Source organism: Artemia sp. Qi Xiang Cuo, chromosome 3 (assembly GCF_049724085.1).
Source record: "Artemia sp. Qi Xiang Cuo chromosome 3, ASM4972408v1, whole genome shotgun sequence".
Taxonomy (NCBI): domain Eukaryota; kingdom Metazoa; phylum Arthropoda; class Branchiopoda; order Anostraca; family Artemiidae; genus Artemia; species Artemia sp. Qi Xiang Cuo.
Window position 1 is genome coordinate 7,658,664 of NC_142796.1, and position 19,978 is coordinate 7,678,641.

The 19,978-nt window shown below is 34.2% G+C and overlaps 1 protein-coding gene across 1 annotated transcript in view; it reads left to right on the forward strand.

Moving 5' to 3' along the window:
- LOC148953711 (unconventional myosin-XV-like) overlaps positions 1 to 19,978 on the forward strand; it is a 548,203-nt gene that overhangs the window by 348,404 nt on the left and 179,821 nt on the right. The window contains exons 33-37 of the mRNA XM_089108456.1: positions 6 to 112; positions 1,668 to 1,873; positions 4,321 to 4,382; positions 10,732 to 10,933; positions 18,393 to 18,550. Of these exons, the coding sequence (XP_088964582.1) occupies positions 6 to 112; positions 1,668 to 1,873; positions 4,321 to 4,382; positions 10,732 to 10,933; positions 18,393 to 18,550 (735 nt within the window). The remainder of the gene's footprint in view (positions 1 to 5; positions 113 to 1,667; positions 1,874 to 4,320; positions 4,383 to 10,731; positions 10,934 to 18,392; positions 18,551 to 19,978) is intronic.

A 19,978-nucleotide genomic window follows, 5' to 3' on the forward strand; every position in this document is an offset into this window, starting at 1 on the left:
TTCAGTCTATAGAGGAAGAAAGTGCGAACGACTTTGATATCCATTTTGACTCTTTTGAATTTAAAGAAGAAGATGTGAAAAAGTCAAATAAGGCAGGGAAAGAGGAAGAAAGGTGATTGTACGATTTATTCAAATCGCAAAATTTTCTTGATTTCTAATATTTTAATTCCATTTCCTCATTACAAATAGCCTATCAAGATTTTCAATTATCTGGGAACATCCCACTATTGCTTATATTTCTCCACATTTATTATATTTGCCATATAATTGATGCATATTAGTTTTTTTCTCAAATTATGCATTTTTTATGGTTTTCTGTATTTCTTTGTGTTTTTTTTTTCACATCTTGGAAAATAAATCCGCGTAGCACTTAATTGGAAAATAAAACGCTACCCATAAGTAATGTATCGTACATTTTTTTTTTATTAAATCATGGAACCTAGATGACTCCGTACGGTGTATATAACAAAGTCTCAAACAAGGTGATATTACTGTCATGCCACCTTTTAACTGATAGCACTAAAATCAGTATATATGGTGTATATAATCAGTGTATACGATGTATTGCGTGTATATAGTATATGTTCCAAACCTTGAAATAAGGTGATATACCTTTTACTGGTATGCTACATTTTAACTAGTAGCAGCTAAAATCAGTGTATATGATGTAAATAAGCAGTGCGTACTGCTCATGTACGGTGTACACCACTGCTTATTGACTATGTACGGTGTACACCAAAGCCTCAAATAAGGTGATCGGCCTATCTTTTATCTTTTATTGTCCTACAAGCCAGCAAAACCCTGTCAATTTTTTTTTTGGAGGGGGGGGGGTACTTTTACGCTTAAAATTCTTGTTCCGAACCAGAATTGTAATTTTTTTGTCATTTTACCTATTTTATTATAGCTCACCATGAGTAGATGACGCGCTAGTCATCGAAATTCAATTCTGGGAGCAGCACTAGAATATATGCTGTCATCGTGATTTCTCTTGAAACTAATTATATTATTGCTGAATAGATAAGTAAATTTATTTAGAACCCGTTCAGCTATGCGGTACATTGATGGAGCAATAAAAAATAGAAATGTCCAAGACAACATAATCTAATGCACATACATTATATTAATATTGCACAATTAGCTCTCAAGAAACGAAAAATAATATCGGAAAAAAATTGTGCTGGGTTGAGACAGAATACGTCTTTTTTTGGAGGGGGGACTATGTGCCCCCTCCCCCTGATTTCGTAAAATCCATTTATTGACACTAAAAAAACGGCCAAATGTTCCCATCCCCCTCCTAGATTGTGAAAAACACACTTTGCTCTCTCCCCTAAAATTTCGTCGATTAACACCACTAAGAGAACGTGGTTTTATGCTTTCGGATAATTTAAAATCTCACGATGTTAAAAAAAAAAAACAATAACAACTTATGACTGATGCAAAAACTATATATGATTTTTCGAATCATGATATTTCGAGTTCTCCACTGCTTTATTTTTGCAATTGTGCACTTCTTGAATTCTAATGGGTTGAGTCGAATTCTTTTGTTTGAACTCAGAACTATGTTTTTAGATGTCAGTAGCTGCTATGGCATTTTATTTAAAAAGTTGAGGTGGTCTATAGGCTTTTCATAAGCCCAATTTTTTTACCATTAATTTCCTCTTTTTTAGACAAGAAGTGAAACATAGCACGCCAGGTTCAATAGGGAAGCTGAAGCTTTCTGGAGAGCTTAGGTCAAAACTGGAAATGGTACATTCTAAGAAAAACTCAAAGCATAAACAAGTGGGAGAAGAAGGAAACAGCAAAGAAGATAGTTCTCAAGGTTCCGTCACAAAGCTATCTGAACATAGAAAACTGCTGCTGGAAAAACAACTCTGTAAGTATTCCATGGATCATGCAAATGGATGCAGCAAAGTACTTATTAAGACACGTGCTAATTGGTGTATTCCTACTACTACTGCTAATAACAACTCACCAAAGTACCGAGTCGTCTGAGGCCAACACAGCTACGCACGCTTTTCCTCCATTTTAATATATTCAAAGCCTCTTTACAGCCTTCCAGGAAGTTCCAATTTACCTTAAGTCTTTTTAAAACATCCTCCCACCCCAACTGCGGACAACTTGCTATCCGTTTATAATTGGTGTATTGGCTTGTCTTAATCGGTGAATAACGATAATAGTATGAATAACGTGAATACGCTAACAATGCTAAAGTGGAATATTTGTCTATTATTTATTCATCTTAGTATTGAAGCCGTAAGCGGTTAGGGCTTCGGAATGACTATTGGGTCGGAGGGAGGAAAGGGCTGGGTCTCTTTTTATCATCTTATTCTAATAGCTTATTAGGAGACTGATGATTTATAGGAGGAAATAGTGACTTCAAATTATTGATTAAGACTAGTCAAATATGCTATTTGTGACTTTATAATGTCCTTTGCGGTGGTCCTTAACATGGTCCTAGTGACCTTACCATGTGACCTAGTAAAGTCAAGTCCTTTGTAGCCTAAAATTTGAAACTGTCAAGTGAAGAAGAATCTCCATTTTGATTCAGTCTGTCGCAATTTAAATAAATTGAAGAATAAATATTAGATAGGTTTGCTCAGCGCAAATAAAAAAAATTACGCACCATCTTAGAAAGGGTCTTCAATCAGCAAAAAGGACAACGTTAGCATACGGAGATTTTTTATTAATAAACCAGCCCCTAGGCTAAGGACCATAATTTATTAAATTTAGCTGTTGTTCACTGATAGGTATTATATTGGAAACGGAGGTGGGAATGTTTGATCTTGGGTTTCCATTCGGCACAAAACTGTCAGAGATTCTTCCCTGGGCCAATAATAAAAAATAGTTTTTTGGCAGTGGGTATTAAGGGGGTTGGGAAATGGCTTTAAAATTTTTGTCCCTGATCAGTTTCAAAGTGTTGAATGCTATAAAAGATACAATATGAAAGCATTGTAACAAGTTCAATTAAAACTACCCAATATACCCAAAGAAATACCCAAAGAAATAGAACGGTATAAAAGTTTATATGCACAAATTAAAGTAAAGAGTGACATATAAACTGAAAACGGAAAAAAATCATCATGAATGCGACGGAGGCTACCACGCTCTCAATTTCTGTTCTTTATCCTAAGTTTTTATCTTTTCCACTAATCTCTCAAGTATGGACCAATTTTCACTGAGGCATGAGAACAGAAGAGTTTATTTACTTGCATTGTTTTAAACATAAAAATTTTAATTTAATTGTTTTCAAAGATAGTAAGTAAATAAAATACATCTAATTACCAAATGGCTTTATTTGTAGCACTGTACATTGCTCTCAGTTAAATAGTTCCCTTTGCTTTATTGACATTCTCTTTAAGCCATTAACTTTCATTTTTATTTCTTCTTCTTCCTCTTTGGGTATTCGTCAGCACGTGAAAATTGAGTCAGGAGATATTTAGAGCAGTGATGAATCCACGGGGGCAAGGGGGCGCCCCCTAACGTAGTCTAAAGTAGTGTAATTTACTTAATTAACGCAAGTTTGCGTTAGTTAAACTTGCTCCTATCGCAAGTTTATCGGATCTTCCTATTTTGTCCCCCCCCCCCAAAAAAAAAAAAATCTTGGATCCGCCCTTGATTTAGAGGCTAGTTTTCTTTCTTTTGTCATATTCCGTTTTTCTTTGTTTCTGTTTTTTCAACTTTGAATTTATATTTGGTCTGGGTTTTAAATAAATTAAGTGATACATTTGGGGGACAAGTCATCTTAATATCTCGAAACATGTATTGGAACCAATACTTCTAATAACTAATTGAAGTAGGGGTGAAAAGTTAAGGGAGTGGGGTTGAAGTGATTTTTTAGAATATCCTAATTTTTTTGCATAAAAATTTTGGAAGATTCTTTGAAAAAAGGTAGATTATTTTTAAAAGTGAGGTAAGGTAAATGAATAGTAAGTAAGGTAAGGTAAAAAGTGATTAATGTGGAAAAAGGTAAACGTATAGTAAGGTAAAAAGAAAAGGTAAGAGGATTAACTTCAAACTTAATGATCCCATCAGCCGTTATTTTTGGAAACAGCATTTTTATCCCCCTCCAAAATGTTTTTGGCAAAATGTGGAAAATGTTTTTCTGCTTTTTAATGTTTATCCTTTGCAATTCAAGGAAGTTACAGTACGAGGAATAAACTTTAGAGGCTAACAAATAGGGACGAAATTGATTCTATTTTCGTGAAACCAGCCAATTCTGCAGTGTTGTCTTTATTTTGAAGTTTCTAGCCAATTACAATTTTCAGCAGAAAAGAAAATTTTGAACTTTTTTTTTCTTATAAATCTCTTCTTCTTTTTTAGATGGAGGAAGATGGCAGAGTGTTGAAGAGATTGAAACAATTACACGGATTACAAGTGAAAAAGTAAGCTGAAAAATTTCAAATTGTTGGTTTTGGATCCTCACCAAAAAATGGCTTTCTCTTTTTTGTTTTGTTGAGACATGTTTGATTTTTTTTTTTATCAGGCAAAACCCTCACGATCTATTAGTGTCACACTCAATTTAGCTTACATGATTTTAGTGGACAGAGGAAAGACTTCTAGCCCACCCTCTCTCTATCTCAAACTGATATAGCTAATCATAGGCAGCGCAATAGTGCTGCCTAAGTAAAGAACGATGTTGGCACAATATATTATTATTTTTTTTTGTTTTTGTCTTTTTTCATACCAGGGCACTTCGTATCGAAGGAGCTGTCGTAGAAACTTCGAAAAGGGCTCATTCGATTGGAAATTGGACTGGCTAGTGCCTCTTTCAATAGTCGAAAGTGATTGGAAGGCAACTAGCCCCCCCCACGCCCATCATTCCCCCAAACACATCCAATCAACATTTGTTATTCAGCGTAGTGCCATTTTGTTCAGCGTAGTTGATTTCCAGATAGAAAATATATTTCTGAGGAGGTCACTCGCCCACAACCCTTAGGGCAAGGGTTTTAAGTTATGCCCTGGGGTTATATAAAAACGATGTTGGCACAATGTATTATTTATTATTTGTTTTCCTTTAGACCAGGCCACTTCATATCAAAGAATTTGTCGTAGAAACTTCGAATAGGGCTCATTCAATTTGAAATTGGAGTGTCTTGTGTCCTTTTTAATAGTCGAAAGTGATTGGAAGGCAACTAACGCCCCTTCCACGCCCATCATTTCCCGAAACACATCCAATCAAAATTTTGAAATAGCTATTTTGTTCAGCGTAGTTAATTTCCAGATAGAAAATTTGTTCTTGAGGAGGTCACTCCCCCACAGCCCTCAGGGCAAGGGGTGTAATTTATGCCCTGGGGCATAACTTACAACCAAAATAGGCGCATTCGATCGGAAATTCATAGGGCAAGTGCACTTTTTAATAGTCGAAAGTGATTGGAGGACCACTAACCCCCCTCTCGCGCCCATCATTTCACCAAACAAATCCAATCAAAATTTTTAGATAGCCATTTTATTCCACGCAGTTTAATATCTGGCAACTAACGCCCCTTCCACGCCCATCATTTCCCGAAACACATCCAATCAAAATTTTGAAATAGCTATTTTGTTCAGCGTAGTTAATTTCCAGATAGAAAATTTGTTCTTGAGGAGGTCACTCCCCCACAGCCCTCAGGGCAATGGGTGTAATTTATGCCCTGGGGCATAACTTACAACCAAAATAGGCACATTCGATCGGAAATTCATAGGGCTAGTGCACTTTTTAATAGTCGAAAGTGATTGGAGGACCACTAACCCCCCTCTCGCGCCCATCATTTCACCAAACAAATCCAATCAAAATTTTTAGATAGCCATTTTATTCAACGCAGTTTAATATCTGGAAATTAGGTCTTTGAGGATGACAAACCCCTACAGCCCTCAGGGCAAAGGTTGTAAGTTATGCCCTGGGGGCATATAAGGCTTTTATAGAACGCGCTGTCGTAGAAACTTGAAAAAGGGCTCATTTGATTGGAAATTGAAATCGCTAGTGCCTTTTTTAATAGTCGAAAGTGATTGGAAGGCAACTACCACCCCTTCCACGCCCACCAATTCCCCAAACACATCCAATCAAAATTTTGAGATAACCATTTTGTTCCACATAGTTTAAAGTTTAGGAAATTATTCCTTTGAGCAGAACACTCCCCCCCCACAGTTTTCAGAGCAAGGGTTATAAGTTATGACCTGGGGGCATATAAGGCTTTTAATTGAAATCTTTGTCGTAGAAACTTGACAAAAATCTCATTCGATTGGAAATTCAAAGGGCTAGTGCCCTTTTTAATAGTAGAAAATGAATTGTGGGCAACTAACCCCCCTCTCACGCCCACCTTTTCCCCGAACATATCCAATCAAAATTTTTTAGATCACCATTTTATTCAACGCAGATGAGAGTTTTGGAAATTAGGTCTTTAAAGATGACAACCTCCCCCCCCCCCCCCACAGCCCTCTGGGCAATGGTTTTAAGTTATGCCCTGGGGACATATAAGTTTTTATTGGAAGCGTTGTCGCAGAAAATTCAAAAGGACTCATTCAATTGAAAATTGAAAGAGCTAGTGCCTTTTTTAATAGTTGAAAGTGATTGGAGAGCGACTACACGCCCATCATTTTCCCAAACACATCCCATTAAAATTTTGAGATATCTATTTTGTTCAACGTAGGTTAAAGTTCTGGAAATTAGGTCTTTTAGGATGATAACCCCCTCAGAGCCCTCAGTGCAAGGGTTTGAAGTTATGCCCGGGGGGTATATAAGGTTTATATAGAAAGTTGTTGTAGAAATTTCGAAAAGGGCTCATTTGATTAGAAATTGAAATTGCCATTTTTAATGTTGAAAGTGAGTGGAGAGTAATTAATCCCCCTCTCACACCCACCATTTCCCCAAACACATTCAATCAAAGTTTAGAGAAAGCCATTTTGTTCAACGTAGTTGAAAGTTCTGGAAATTATGTATTCAAGGATGACAAACCCAGAGCCCCCATGGCAAAAGGTTGTAAGTTATGCACTGGGGGCTTATAAGGTTTTTATAAATAGAGTAGTTGTAAAACTTCAAAAGGGGCTCATTCAATTGGAAATTGAGAGGGCTAGTACCCTTTTTAATAGTCGAAAGTGATTGGAGCCCCCTCTAACACCCACCATTCCTCCAAACACATCCAATCAACACTTTCAGATAGCCATTTTGTTCAACGTAGTAGAAAGCTCTGGAAATTAGGTCTTTGAGAATGGCAACCCTCCCCTCAGCCCTCAGGGCAAGGGTTGCAAGTTATGGCCTGGGGGCATATAAGGTTTTTATTGAAATTGTTGCCGTAGAAACTTCAAAAGGGCTCATTTGATAGGAAATTGAAAGCACTAGTGTCATTTTTAATAGTTGAAAGTGATTGGAGAGCGACTAACGCCTCTCTCACGCCCACCATTTCCCCAAACAGATCCAATCAAAATTTTTAGATAGCCATTTTGTTTAACGTTGTTGAAATTTCCGGAAATTAGGTCTTAGAGGATGACAGCCACCCTAACAGCCCTTAGGGTAAGGGTTGTAATATTTACCCTGGGGGCATATTAGGTGTTTATAGAAAACGTTGTCGTTTCAAATAGGGCTCATTCGATTGGAAATCAAAAGGCCTAGTGGCCTTTTTAATAGTCGAAAGTCATTGGAAGGCTTGACATTTTTATAGTGAAGATCGATGTGGGCATAATGTATTTTTTTTATTTTTTTTTTGTTCTTGTTGTTTAGACCAGGGCACTTTGTATCCAAGGAGTAGTCGTGGGGAACTTCGATAAGGGGTTATTCGATTGGAAATAGAAAGGGCTGATGCCCTTTTTAATAGTCGAAAGTGATTGCAGGGCAACTAATCCTCCCCCCAGGCCCACCCTCTCATTTGCGCATTATGTTTAAAAACTAAATGTTGCCTTAAGGTTGAATCAAAATGCACTGTGTCAATGCTAATTCCCAATAAGGCATCTCAGCAGTACCCCAACGGCTGAGGGTATTATGTTCAAACTTTCGGGGCTACTTCTGCTCTTAAAATTTAACCAAATTAAAATAGCGTAAGTGTAACCAAGCTATCAAAGAAAGTAAACAGATTTTTTTGAGAATGGTATCAAGTTTTCCATTTCAGGTCAACTAGAGGAGGTATGAAGCTAAATTAAACACTACTATTTGTGTTCAGATTTTTAAAAGGGTGTATTTTTTTAAAAATTGCTGAAACATTTTCTCCAGCATACAAATAGCAGGCCAAAATATAAAGTCTTAAAAAAAACGAAAAGATTTAAAGTAGTATTTTCTTTTTCCCTGAAAAGACTATGTCAATATAAAACGAGCAGAAATTAATTAAAAAAAAATGTTGCCACAAAATAAGTTTTTCAAATAAAAGTAAAGAACTCCATTAAACAAAAAATGAGCAAACATAAAATCAAATAATCTACCAAGCGTGAAACTACCACAAATCAGCATCGATAAATAAATGAAACCCAAAACGATCAGAAATTACAATAAATAACCGAGTCAAACTCAAAACGAACATAAATTAACATAAGTTAGGCTCAAAACCCCTATGTCTTCCCAATGCCTGAACAAAGTTTGCACTTTACTGAAAAAAATATGAATGGTTTTACTTTTATAACTTTAATCTATCAAATAATATTAACATTTTGATTGCTAAATATCAGCATACGTAAATCAAATTGACAATGTAAATTCATTTGTATTTTTTCAGTAAAGTGCAAATTTTGTTCTGGCCTTGGGAAGGCATAGGGGTCTTGAGCTCAACTTATGTTAATTGTGGAGAAGCCATGGAGAAGTATCCACGGCTCCGGCTGACTTGGATCAGAAACGATTTGTTAATATTAGTTCTAGTATATCCTTTGTATATCCTTCAATAGTAATCCCTTGTAAGTACTAATGTAATGAAAGCTGGGCGCTGACAAAATAGCTAGAGAAAAGAGTCTGAAGTTTTAAAAAAATTGTCTTCGACGAATTCTCGAATCAACTGGACGGACGAAATTATGACGGAGACGCTTGGTTAGATTAGGCAGCAATCGCGTGCCTTATGATGTTTGGTGTTGGAGTTCTCCATGGGTTTGACGTCATGGACGACAGAATATTGTACTTGGACCTAAGTCTAAGTAAAGTAATATCCTTTGTATTTTTCCAAAAACTTTTACTTGTAACCTTTTCCAATTATTGTCTTTTACAAATTTTTAATCAAATTGGTCTGGCACTCTGGCACTGGCGCTCTGGCACTGGCACTCTTGCACTTAGCACTGGACGACAGAAATTCCTATCTTTTAATTAGGGGCAAGCGAAACCTTCGTTACTCATTGTGATAAGGCTTTTGAGAAATTTAATGTTCTGATTTCGTTGTTATATCCTTTATCTTCTTTTTAAATGCTCTCTATAGCTTCTTGGATCATTGCCAAAAGTCTAATTGCATAATTTGCCTTCTTGTTAAGGTTCACGAAAGCTTTTTTACTTGTTGCCAAAAGGCTAATTGAACAATTTGATCTTCCGTTTTTGGATTCCGTTTTCCGTTTTTTTATCTTCCGTTCCGGATTAAACGATTCAATATTCTGTTATAGGCTGTTTTACTTTCCATAGAGTTTCTTGAAATTTGTTTCCTCATTACCAAAAGGCTAATTAAACAATTACTTGTTTCATTTTCGGTTGCTATTTCTTGTTAGTGGTTCGTGAAGTATTCTTTGCTCGTGGCCAAAAAAGCAATTGAACTATTCAATATTCTATTTTTGGTTCTTATATGCTATTATACTTTTGTTAGAGGCTCGTGGAAGCTTTTTTCTTCGTTACCAAACAGGTGATTGGACAATTTAATATTCTGTATTTGGCTATTATAGTTTGTCGTCTTCTTGTTAGTGCTCCTAAATGCTTTTCTTCTCAATGCCAAAATGATAATTAAATAGTTCTATGTTCTGCTTTCGGTTATTATTTTCTTGTTAGTGGCTCGTAAAATCTTCTTTGTTCATTACAAAAAAAAAAAAAATAACTGAAAAATTTAGTATTCTGTTTTCGGTTAATATAGGCTGTTATGTTCTTGTTAGAGGCTATTCAAAGGTTTTTTGCACATTACCAAAAGGCTAGTTGCAAAATTAAATGTTTTATATTTGCTGCAATATAAAAAAGCGACTGAACAATTTAATTGAACAATATTCTGTTCTCGGTTGTAATAGGTTTTTAACTTCTTGTTAAAGTTTGAATCTGTCACACAACTTTATTTTTTAAAACAATAAAAAACTTTAGCGTAAAGAGCGAGGTATTGAGGAGGGGACATCCCCTTTCATATACTTAATAATTTCTGTTCGTTTTAAGTTTTAATGTCACTCCTTACTTTCAGTTAAAAAAAACTTGTTTTTTTTTATTTAATTTTCTTGTCAGAGGCACGTGAAATCTTCTTTGCTCGTTGCCAAAAGGTTGTTTGGCAATAATCAAACAACTAAATATTCTGTTTTTGGTTGTTATTTAATAAAACAAAACAAGTTTTTTTTAACTGACAGTAAGGAGCGACATTAAAACTTAAAACGAACAGAAATTATTTTAGTTTTAGTCAAAAAATTTTATAATCTGTTTTCGGCTTTTATTTTCTTTTTGGGGCCTCGTGATGTCTTTGCTTATTGCCAAAAGTATAATTAGACAGTCTAATATTCCATTTTGGTTGTTATAGGTTGTTATTGTCTTGTTAGAGAATTACAAATCATCTTTTTAGCTCATTGCTAAAAGCCTGTCTCAATAAGCTAATGTTTTATTTTCGTTTGTTATAGGAGGATGAGACGGATCGTGTTCGCCGCGTGTCAGCCCACCAAATGCTAGATCAGCGACCTAGATCCTCTTCATCTCCTCCAAGTAGCTACTATAGTCCTAGCTCAACTCCAAACCTGGAAGCAAGGAAGATATCTGAAAGCCATATGAGCAGAAAATTTTCGTCACAGTCACAGCTTATTGATAAATCAAATTTTGTTGACCGTGAGTTGCTTTCTTTTCATAAAAAAAAAATAAAAAAAAAATAAAAATAAAAAATAAAAAAAATATAAGAATGTTTTTTGCTTGCTTTGCCTTAAAAACAACAATGATCGACCTATGATCGGTTTATTTCGGTCTTTATCTTTCTATAATCAGGTTCTATAGACCGTAAGTTGCTGTCCTTTCTTAAAAAAATACATAAACGGTCATTAAAAAAATGTTCATAAGAACGTTTGTACTAGCATTACCTTAAAGAAGTGACGTTTCAGATTTATGATCATCAATGATCGACCTATGATCGGTTTATTTTGGTCTTTATCTTTCTATGATCAGGTTCTATAGACCGTAAGTTGCTGTCCTTTCTTAAAAAAATACATAAACGGTCATGAAAAAAACGTTCATAAGAACGTTTGTACTAGCATTACCTTAAAGAAGTGACGTTTCAGATTTATGATCATCAATGATCGACCTATGATCGGTTTATTTTGGTCTTTATCTTTCTATAATCAGGTTCTATAGACCGTAAGTTGCTGTCCTTTCTTAAAAAAATACATAAAAGGTCATAAAAAAAACGTTCATAAGAACGTTTGTACTAGCATTACCTTAAAGAAGTGACGTTTCAGATTTATGATCATCAATGTTCGACCTATGATCGGTTTATTTCGGTCTTTATCTTTCTATAATCAGGTTCTATAGACCGTAAGTTGCTGTCCTTTCTTAAAAAAATACATAAACGGTCATAAAAAAAACGTTCATAAGAACGTTTGTACTAGCATTACCTTAAAGAAGTGACGTTTCAGATTTATGATCATCAATGATCGACCTATGATCGGTTTATTTTGGTCTTTATCTTTCTATGATCAGGTTCTATAGACCGTAAGTTGCTGTCCTTTCTTAAAAAAATAAATAAACGTTCATAAGAACGTTTATGCTAGCATTACCTTAAAGAAGTGACGTTTCAGATTTATGATCATCAATGATCGACCTATGATCGGTTTATTTTGGTCTTTATCTTTCTATGATCAGGTTATATAGACCGTAAGTTGCTGTCCTTTCTTAAAAAAATACATAAACGGTCATAAAAAAAACGTTCATAAGAACGTTTGTACTAGCATTACCTTAAAGAAGTGACGTTTCAGATTTATGATCATCAATGATCGACCTATGATCGGTTTATTTTGGTCTTTATCTTTCTATGATCAGGTTCTATAGACCGTAAGTTGCTGTCCTTTCTTAAAAAAATACATAAACGGTCATAAAAAAAACGTTCATAAGAACGTTTGTACTAGCATTACCTTAAAGAAGTGACGTTTCAGATTTATGATCATCAATGTTCGACCTATGATCGGTTTATTTCGGTCTTTATCTTTCTATAATCAGGTTCTATAGACCGTAAGTTGCTGTCCTTTCTTAAAAAAATACATAAACGGTCATAAAAAAAACGTTCATAAGAACGTTTGTACTAGCATTACATTAAAGAAGTGACGTTTCAGATTTATGATCATCAATGTTCGACCTATGATCGGTTTATTTCGGTCTTTATCTTTCTATAATCAGGTTCTATAGACCGTAAGTTGCTGTCCTTTCTTAAAAAAATACATAAACGGTCATAAAAAAAATGTTCATAAGAACGTTTGTACTAGCATTACCTTAAAGAAGTGACGTTTCAGATTTATGATCATCAATGATCGACCTATGATCGGTTTATTTTGGTCTTTATCTTTCTATGATCAGGTTCTATAGACCGTAAATTGCTGTCCTTTCTTAAAAAAATAAATAAACGTTCATAAGAACGTTTATGCTAGCATTACCTTAAAGAAGTGACGTTTCAGATTTATGATCATCAATGATCGACCTATGATCGGTTTATTTTGGTCTTTATCTTTCTATGATCAGGTTCTATAGACCGTAAATTGCTGTCCTTTCTTAAAAAAATAAATAAACGTTCATAAGAACGTTTATGCTAGCATTACCTTAAAGAAGTGACGTTTCAGATTTATGATCATCAATGATCGACCTATGATCGGTTTATTTTGGTCTTTATCTTTCTATGATCAGGTTCTATAGACCGTAAATTGCTGTCCTTTCTTAAAAAAATAAATAAACGTTCATAAGAACGTTTATGCTAGCATTACCTTAAAGAAGTGACGTTTCAGATTTATGATCATCAATGATCGACCTATGATCGGTTTATTTTGGTCTTTATCTTTCTATGATCAGGTTCTATAGACCGTAAGCTGCTGTCCTTTCTTAAAAAAATAAATAAACGTTCATAAGAACGTTTATGCTAGCATTACCTTAAAGAAGTGACGTTTCAGATTTATGATCATCAATAATCGACCTATGATTGGCCTATAATTAGATTTTACAGACCATGAATTGTCCTCTTTTCTAAAAAAAAATCTTTAAAAGAAGGTTTTTTATTTTTTTATTTTTTACCTAAAAAAAGTGGCTTTGTAAGGTCATTGTCATCAATAATTGACTATACTTGACAATTATTTTAATTGATATATTATAATTGACATATAATAATATTGACATATTGACAATTGATATATAATAATGATATATTATAATATGTTATATGTTATAATATGTTAATAACATATTATAATATGTTAATATGTTAATATCTTAATTAACAGTTTCGGTAATCATAGAGAAAACCCGTATATGCGAACCTAAGTTTTTATGTGTATTAACGTGTTAAGGTCGTACAAATTTCAATTGTAGCTGGCTCATAATTAAGCGCAATAGAGGTCAAATCTTGAGGCCATGAGTTTGAGCTTGACAATGGTGATTTTTAGATTTGTTTTGGGCTATAGTTGTATTTGTGGAGAACAAAAAAAAAAAAAAAAAAAAAAAAAAAAAAAAAAAAAAAAAAATCAAAATTAGACTATATGTACGCGCAGATGGATATAGAATTCGCCTAAAAGGGAGGCGTGTTTTTTTTGTTTTTTTTTCTATTAAGTAACTCTTTTCAAGGTTATAGCCTCGTTAAGTCTGCTCTGTTTTGTCTAACGGATTGGAGGGATGAAGTTAAAGTGCTAGAGCCAGTATTTTTGAGCTCAGGGGAGAGGGGAGGTGGCAAATATTTCTTTTTATGGATAAAGAATACGATTAGGGGATCTTTATTAATTTACGAGAGCATAAATTTAGCCATTTGAGATTATCTATTGCCTTACGAAGGGTGTGCCTTCCTTTGGATGTGAATAACGTGGCTACCCTTACCTTAGTCGTAAAGTTATTAACGGTTTTTTTCTAAACTTTATGCTTGAAGTCGTTGTAGCCACTTATCATTATCACCGTCATTACGTTCTAACTGTTATAACTGTTTATGTTCTAATAATTATGTTTTGATGGTTCTTGGCTTCCACCTGGTAGAGTTTTCATATACATGGATATTGCAGGTTTGAACTGGGAAATGCATAGACCTTCCTATGACACAATTATCCATCCATAATTACACACTTGGAGACAAACTCGAAATCCGAGTATAACCACTAGAACAACATATTTTCTTGGTTATTGACCCCCCCCCTCCCCCTCAGAAAAATTGATGCGCACCTGCCTTCTAGGAGATTGTAGGTTTACACCCTGAACTGCAAAGACCTGTCTAACCTGAAAGCTGCTTTAATACAGCAAAAAAGTTTTTAAAGTTTTTCCAAGTTGAACTGCAATCGATAAATTCGAAGTTCTGACAGGAAAAACCTACAACAATAACTACAATCGTTCTATGCAACCATGAAATAATCATACAACAACAATTATACAGCTCAAGACAGCCGTAACATCCAAATCTATCCGTTAGAAAAAGATATCTTCTTTCTTAATGCTTCTTTTCCAATTTAATTGGGTGTATTCCCGAATAGATTTCTTGCAATTACCCCCCTAGGCTAGATTTTGACAAATCCTTTTTTTTGTCTTTTCGTTGAAACCTTTTGTGTTAGCTGTACAGACTTTAATTACTGATAATTACTATATATAATATTAATTACTCTACAGAATGTTTAGTAAATTTAGATATGCAAACGACATGACTATATTAGCTATGATTCTGTGTACATCATCGTGTTAAATTTACAATCTGTGCAGCTGGAGATATAATTTTTTGTGCAGCAAATTTCATGCTGTTGTTAATCGGTGAGAATGATTGTTTGGATATTTTATTTATTTTTATGTATTACCTATCATTGATTAGCGCTACTTCATTAAGTACTTACAAATAAATCCGTGCAGTGTCGGTACCACAAACAATAATAATAACAAATAAATTAAAGATTATAATAAATTAATATTGCTGAGGATGGTAGTTATAAAGTCATTGGTTGTTTTAAACAAATTCATATAAAAAAATTTATATTGTAATTTTTCTGTGGGAAATATTGTTTGGGGTTTTATATTTATTCCTAGATACATTCTTTTTGAAAATTGACACTCTGGGAGTTTCTGGCCTGAAAAAAAAGTTTAGATAGGTCACGAGTTTAAAAATTTTTTAGAGCCTTAATTTTTGGTAAGATTTCATGTGAGTGATGCCACATTTATATACATTTCAAGAGCCAAAATTTCATCATTTCCCCCAGGACTGGTCGTAATGTTTTCGTATGCAAAGCTTCACAGATGACAAATTACTCTGTAGGGCTAAAGAAAAAAGTATGGAACAAGAAACAGCAAAAATCACATTGGATTGCAAATGAAAATGTTGCACAACTGAATCTGCGGTTAAAAGACAAAGCAACATTAGAACGGGATGAAGGAACGTGTTATTTTAGCGTGCGTGAGTCTGAGAAGGATAAAGAGGAAGACGGAATCGAATTCAAGCCAGAATTTCTTAATTCTATGGAAATTGCTGATTTTTCACCCTAGCATGAAGAAGTGCTATTTTAGCGTCTGCAAAGATACACAAGACAGAGAAAATGAACTTATGTCTGAATTTCTTAACCACCCTGGAATGTTATGAAGTTATTTTGATGTCTTTGAAGGATAAAGAGGAAAGGGGAATTGAATTCATGCCAGAAAAAGAATCATTTGAGTAACATCACATTTATATCTATATTCAAAGACAAAAAAATTACGTCACTTTTTTCCCCTGGAGCGTTCTTATCATTTTAAATATCTACGATGCATGCAAAATTACAAAAGATGGCAAATGGATCCTGACAGACAAAGAAAAAGGCATGGAGAAAGAAAGAGATATCTTAGAAAAAGATATCTTCTTTCTTAATGCTTCTTTTCCAATTTACTAGGGTGTATTTCCGAATAAGTTTTCGCAATTACCCCCCCCCCTAGATTTTGAAAAATGTCTTTTTTTGGTGTTTTCATTGAAACCTCCTTCTTCTAGATTTTTAAATCTGTTTTTTTTGTATCTTAATTAGAAGAAATTTGAAAAATATCCTTGCCCCCTCCCCCTTCCTGAATGCTTCAGATTCATGGCTGGATCTTAGAATTCTGATCAACGTAAAAGCTGGATTTTTCTGTTAGCTAAATTACTGTAAAGAATGTTTAGCAAATTTAGATATGCAAAACGACATAAGACGCGTTTTGTGTGACTATATTAGCTATGATTCTGTGTACATCACCATATTAAATTTACAATCTGTGCAGCTGGAGATATAATTTTTGTGCAGCAAAATTCATGCTGTTATTAATAGGTGTAAATGATTGTTTAAATATTTTATTTGTTTGTATGTATTACCTATGATTGATTAGCTTTACTTAATTAAATACTTACAAATAAATCCTTGCAGTGACGGTACCACAAGCGATAATAATAACAAATAAATTTAAGATTATAATAAATTACTATTGCTAAGGATGGCAACTATAAGGTCATCGGTTGTTTTGAGCAAATTCATATAGAAAATTTAATATTGTAATAATTATGTGGGAAATATTTTTTGGGGTTTTATATTTATTTTCAGATACATTCTTTTTGAAAATTGGCACCCTGGGATTTTCTGGCCTTAAAAAAGGTCTAGATAGGTCACAAGTTTGAGAAAATTTGTTTAGAGCCTCAATTTTTGGTAAGATTTCATTTGAGTGATGCTACATTTATATACATTTCGAGAAAAAAAAAAACTTACATAAAAAGTATATTGAATTCCAAACGGAAATGTTGCCCAACGAAATCTACGGCTAGAAGACAAAGCAAAATTACAATAGAATGAAGGAATATGTTAGTTTAGGGAGTAAAGTCTGTAAAGGATAAACGAGAAAGAAGAATTGTTTTTTTGTTTTTGTTTTTTTGCATTTATGACACGTATAAAATTACACAAGATGACAAATGACTCAAAACAGCTAAAAAAAAGGTATGAAACAAGAAATAGTAAAAATTACATTGAATCGCAAAAGAAAATGTGACTTAAAACTAAAGAATAACCGATAATTGTGCTATTGCACAATTTAGATATTTCAGAAATTACAATAAACTAAGAGACGCGTTATTTTAGTGTCTGCAAAGGATAAACAGGAAGGAGGAATTAAATTCCTGCCCGAATTTCTTAATTCAACCGAAATTTTCTGATTTGCCACCATATGACTTGAAACTAAAGAATAAAACGATAATAATGGCAATGCATAATTTAGTTATTTCAGAGGGCATAGGCATTGGAACATTCTGGTTGTTACTGAATTATATAACAATGCAATTAGAGCCAAAAATATAACGACTAGTGTAAAGCTGAGAAACAAGTTTTTTGGTATCTATGACGTCGTACGAAGCTACACATTATTTTGAATGAATCCGAACAGCTAAAGCAAAAGCCATGGAAAAATCTTTGAGGTAATGATGCACGAAGATGAAGTGCAACGAGATCTGTGGCTAGAAGACATGGGATATCAAGCAAGGAAACGAATCCCAAATGAAAATAATGGACAAAAAAAAAAACTCCGATTAGAAGAAAAGTGGCAGGGATGATCACATCGAATCGTTAGCAAAATCTTCTATTAGAAGAGAAGCAACAGTGAGAATCACAACGTGTTCCAGGAAAAAAAATCCCATTTAATGGATGATTCTTTGATGCATTAACAGGAAGGAGGAATTGAATTCACGCCAGAGTTTCTTAATTCAATTGAAATTGCTTATTTGAAGAATTATGACTTATAAAAAAAGAACACTGCAATGATTATGCTTGTGCGTAATTAGAGAATCAAATATGCAAGTCTCCCGCGTGCCGGGGCTCGGGCGAAACCCTGGATTCCGGTACTATATATGTTATGTATCATAATATATGACGCGCTTAGAGAGAGTAGACATATTGTCATTATTTAATGTGTTTCCATTCGTTTTTCAAACATTGATTTTTTTTCTCGCATGCTAATCTGGGGATGTTGCTAAAATTCCAGTGGAAGCCTTCTATAGCTTTTAAGTATGTAATTACCAGGACTAGCGTGAACCGTGTGTTTTGTAACAAAAATAAACATATATTTCCCTTTTATAGATTTATAATTTTTTTTAATCTAGGTGATATTAAGATCCATCGAGACAAGGAGGCTGGTAGAAACAATTTTGAAAATGGTGAAGACACAGTTGATGTGCAGAGAACCAAACTTCACAGTCCTTTGCAGGCATCGTTTTTTACTTATAATAACGTTCCTTGGTCAATGCATGTCAGAAAAGAGGTTAGTGTTAAGTCAATTCGGTTGTGACAAAGAACAAAGAGAGAAAACTCAATGAAGAAACGAACAAACTAGACTACGGCCGGTAGGGAAAAGATAAAAAACCAAAACGACGCGGATATTTCACCTGCATAAAACGAGGCGTCTTTAGCGCAGAAGAAACATAGATAAATTCTAAATTAACTGAAAACACATAAAAACCACCACCAATATTGATAAACTACAATTGTCGTTTCTACAATTGTAATAAACTACAATAACAATAGTAATAAAAATAATTATAACATTTCAAATGATGTTATTTCGCCAAACTGAAAGTTCTTCCCCTAAAACCAGCATGTTGTATCGATTGCTCTAATCTGTCTTTTTTATTTACTTTCTACTTTTCAAGACATCTAGTGGTTTCTGTATCTCTAAAGTGTGTTCTATATTACTATTTTAGGGGTAGGGGGATAGAGTACCTTTCCAAGATGCCTGAAAATCCTAAACAGCACATTTTAGGCTCAATCTTTTTTGGATTTCTGGGGCAGAATTCTGCTCCGTCATCAGGGGGGGAGGTATAAAAGAGCGAAGGATGTCTTTGTAACCTTACTAAGTCGTGACAACATTGAATCTTTATTATTTTTGTGAAGTGCAGAATTACTATATTTTACGTCCCCGAAATTTGTCTATAAAATTACATAAAGTAGATTCACCCCCTACCCCCCGCCATATGATTCGTACGTCTAAGTATACTAATATATCTATTTTTTTTATATTTACCAAATACAATGAAAAAAAGATTGAGATGGTAGGGTCAGATTTTACGAATGAAAAATGAAAAATTTTAATTATTTAAATAAATGATTTTAAATAAATAAATGTAATAACAAACAAATAAATAGTTGGGGCTATACATGGGACCGTTAGAATAAAGGAGGGGGGGTGAATTTTCAGGGTAACGGCGTAGTTTCATAAGTGTTAGTTGCCTAAGACTAACACAGCTATATGCACTCCTCGATGAAAAATGTTAGGCTGCTGGAAATTTGGCTTTTGGCACGCCATCTGGGGCCAAACGAACATCCCTGCCCCCTAACGAGGCCCCTGCAAATGAACAATAGGACGTTCTCGAATGAGGAGGAAAGAGGTCATAAGAAAGAAATTAAGAGAAGTAGAAACTTTACGAGAGGGAGTAAAAAATGAATCAAACAGTTCGTGGTTACGAACTGTAAGTAAGTACCCGGCTCAATGGTAACCGAAACTCTAGAAAACGGGTTTTTGATACCAATAGATACATCAAAAGAACCAGATTTCAATTCTGAATTCAAATATATAACTTTCATAAAGTTTATTCCTACCCTAAACTTATAAAGTGACGCGCCTGAGAAAATTTGGCTGATTTTCGAAAAAAGAGGGAAAGACCCCCGAAAAGTTATAGAACCTTAATGAAAA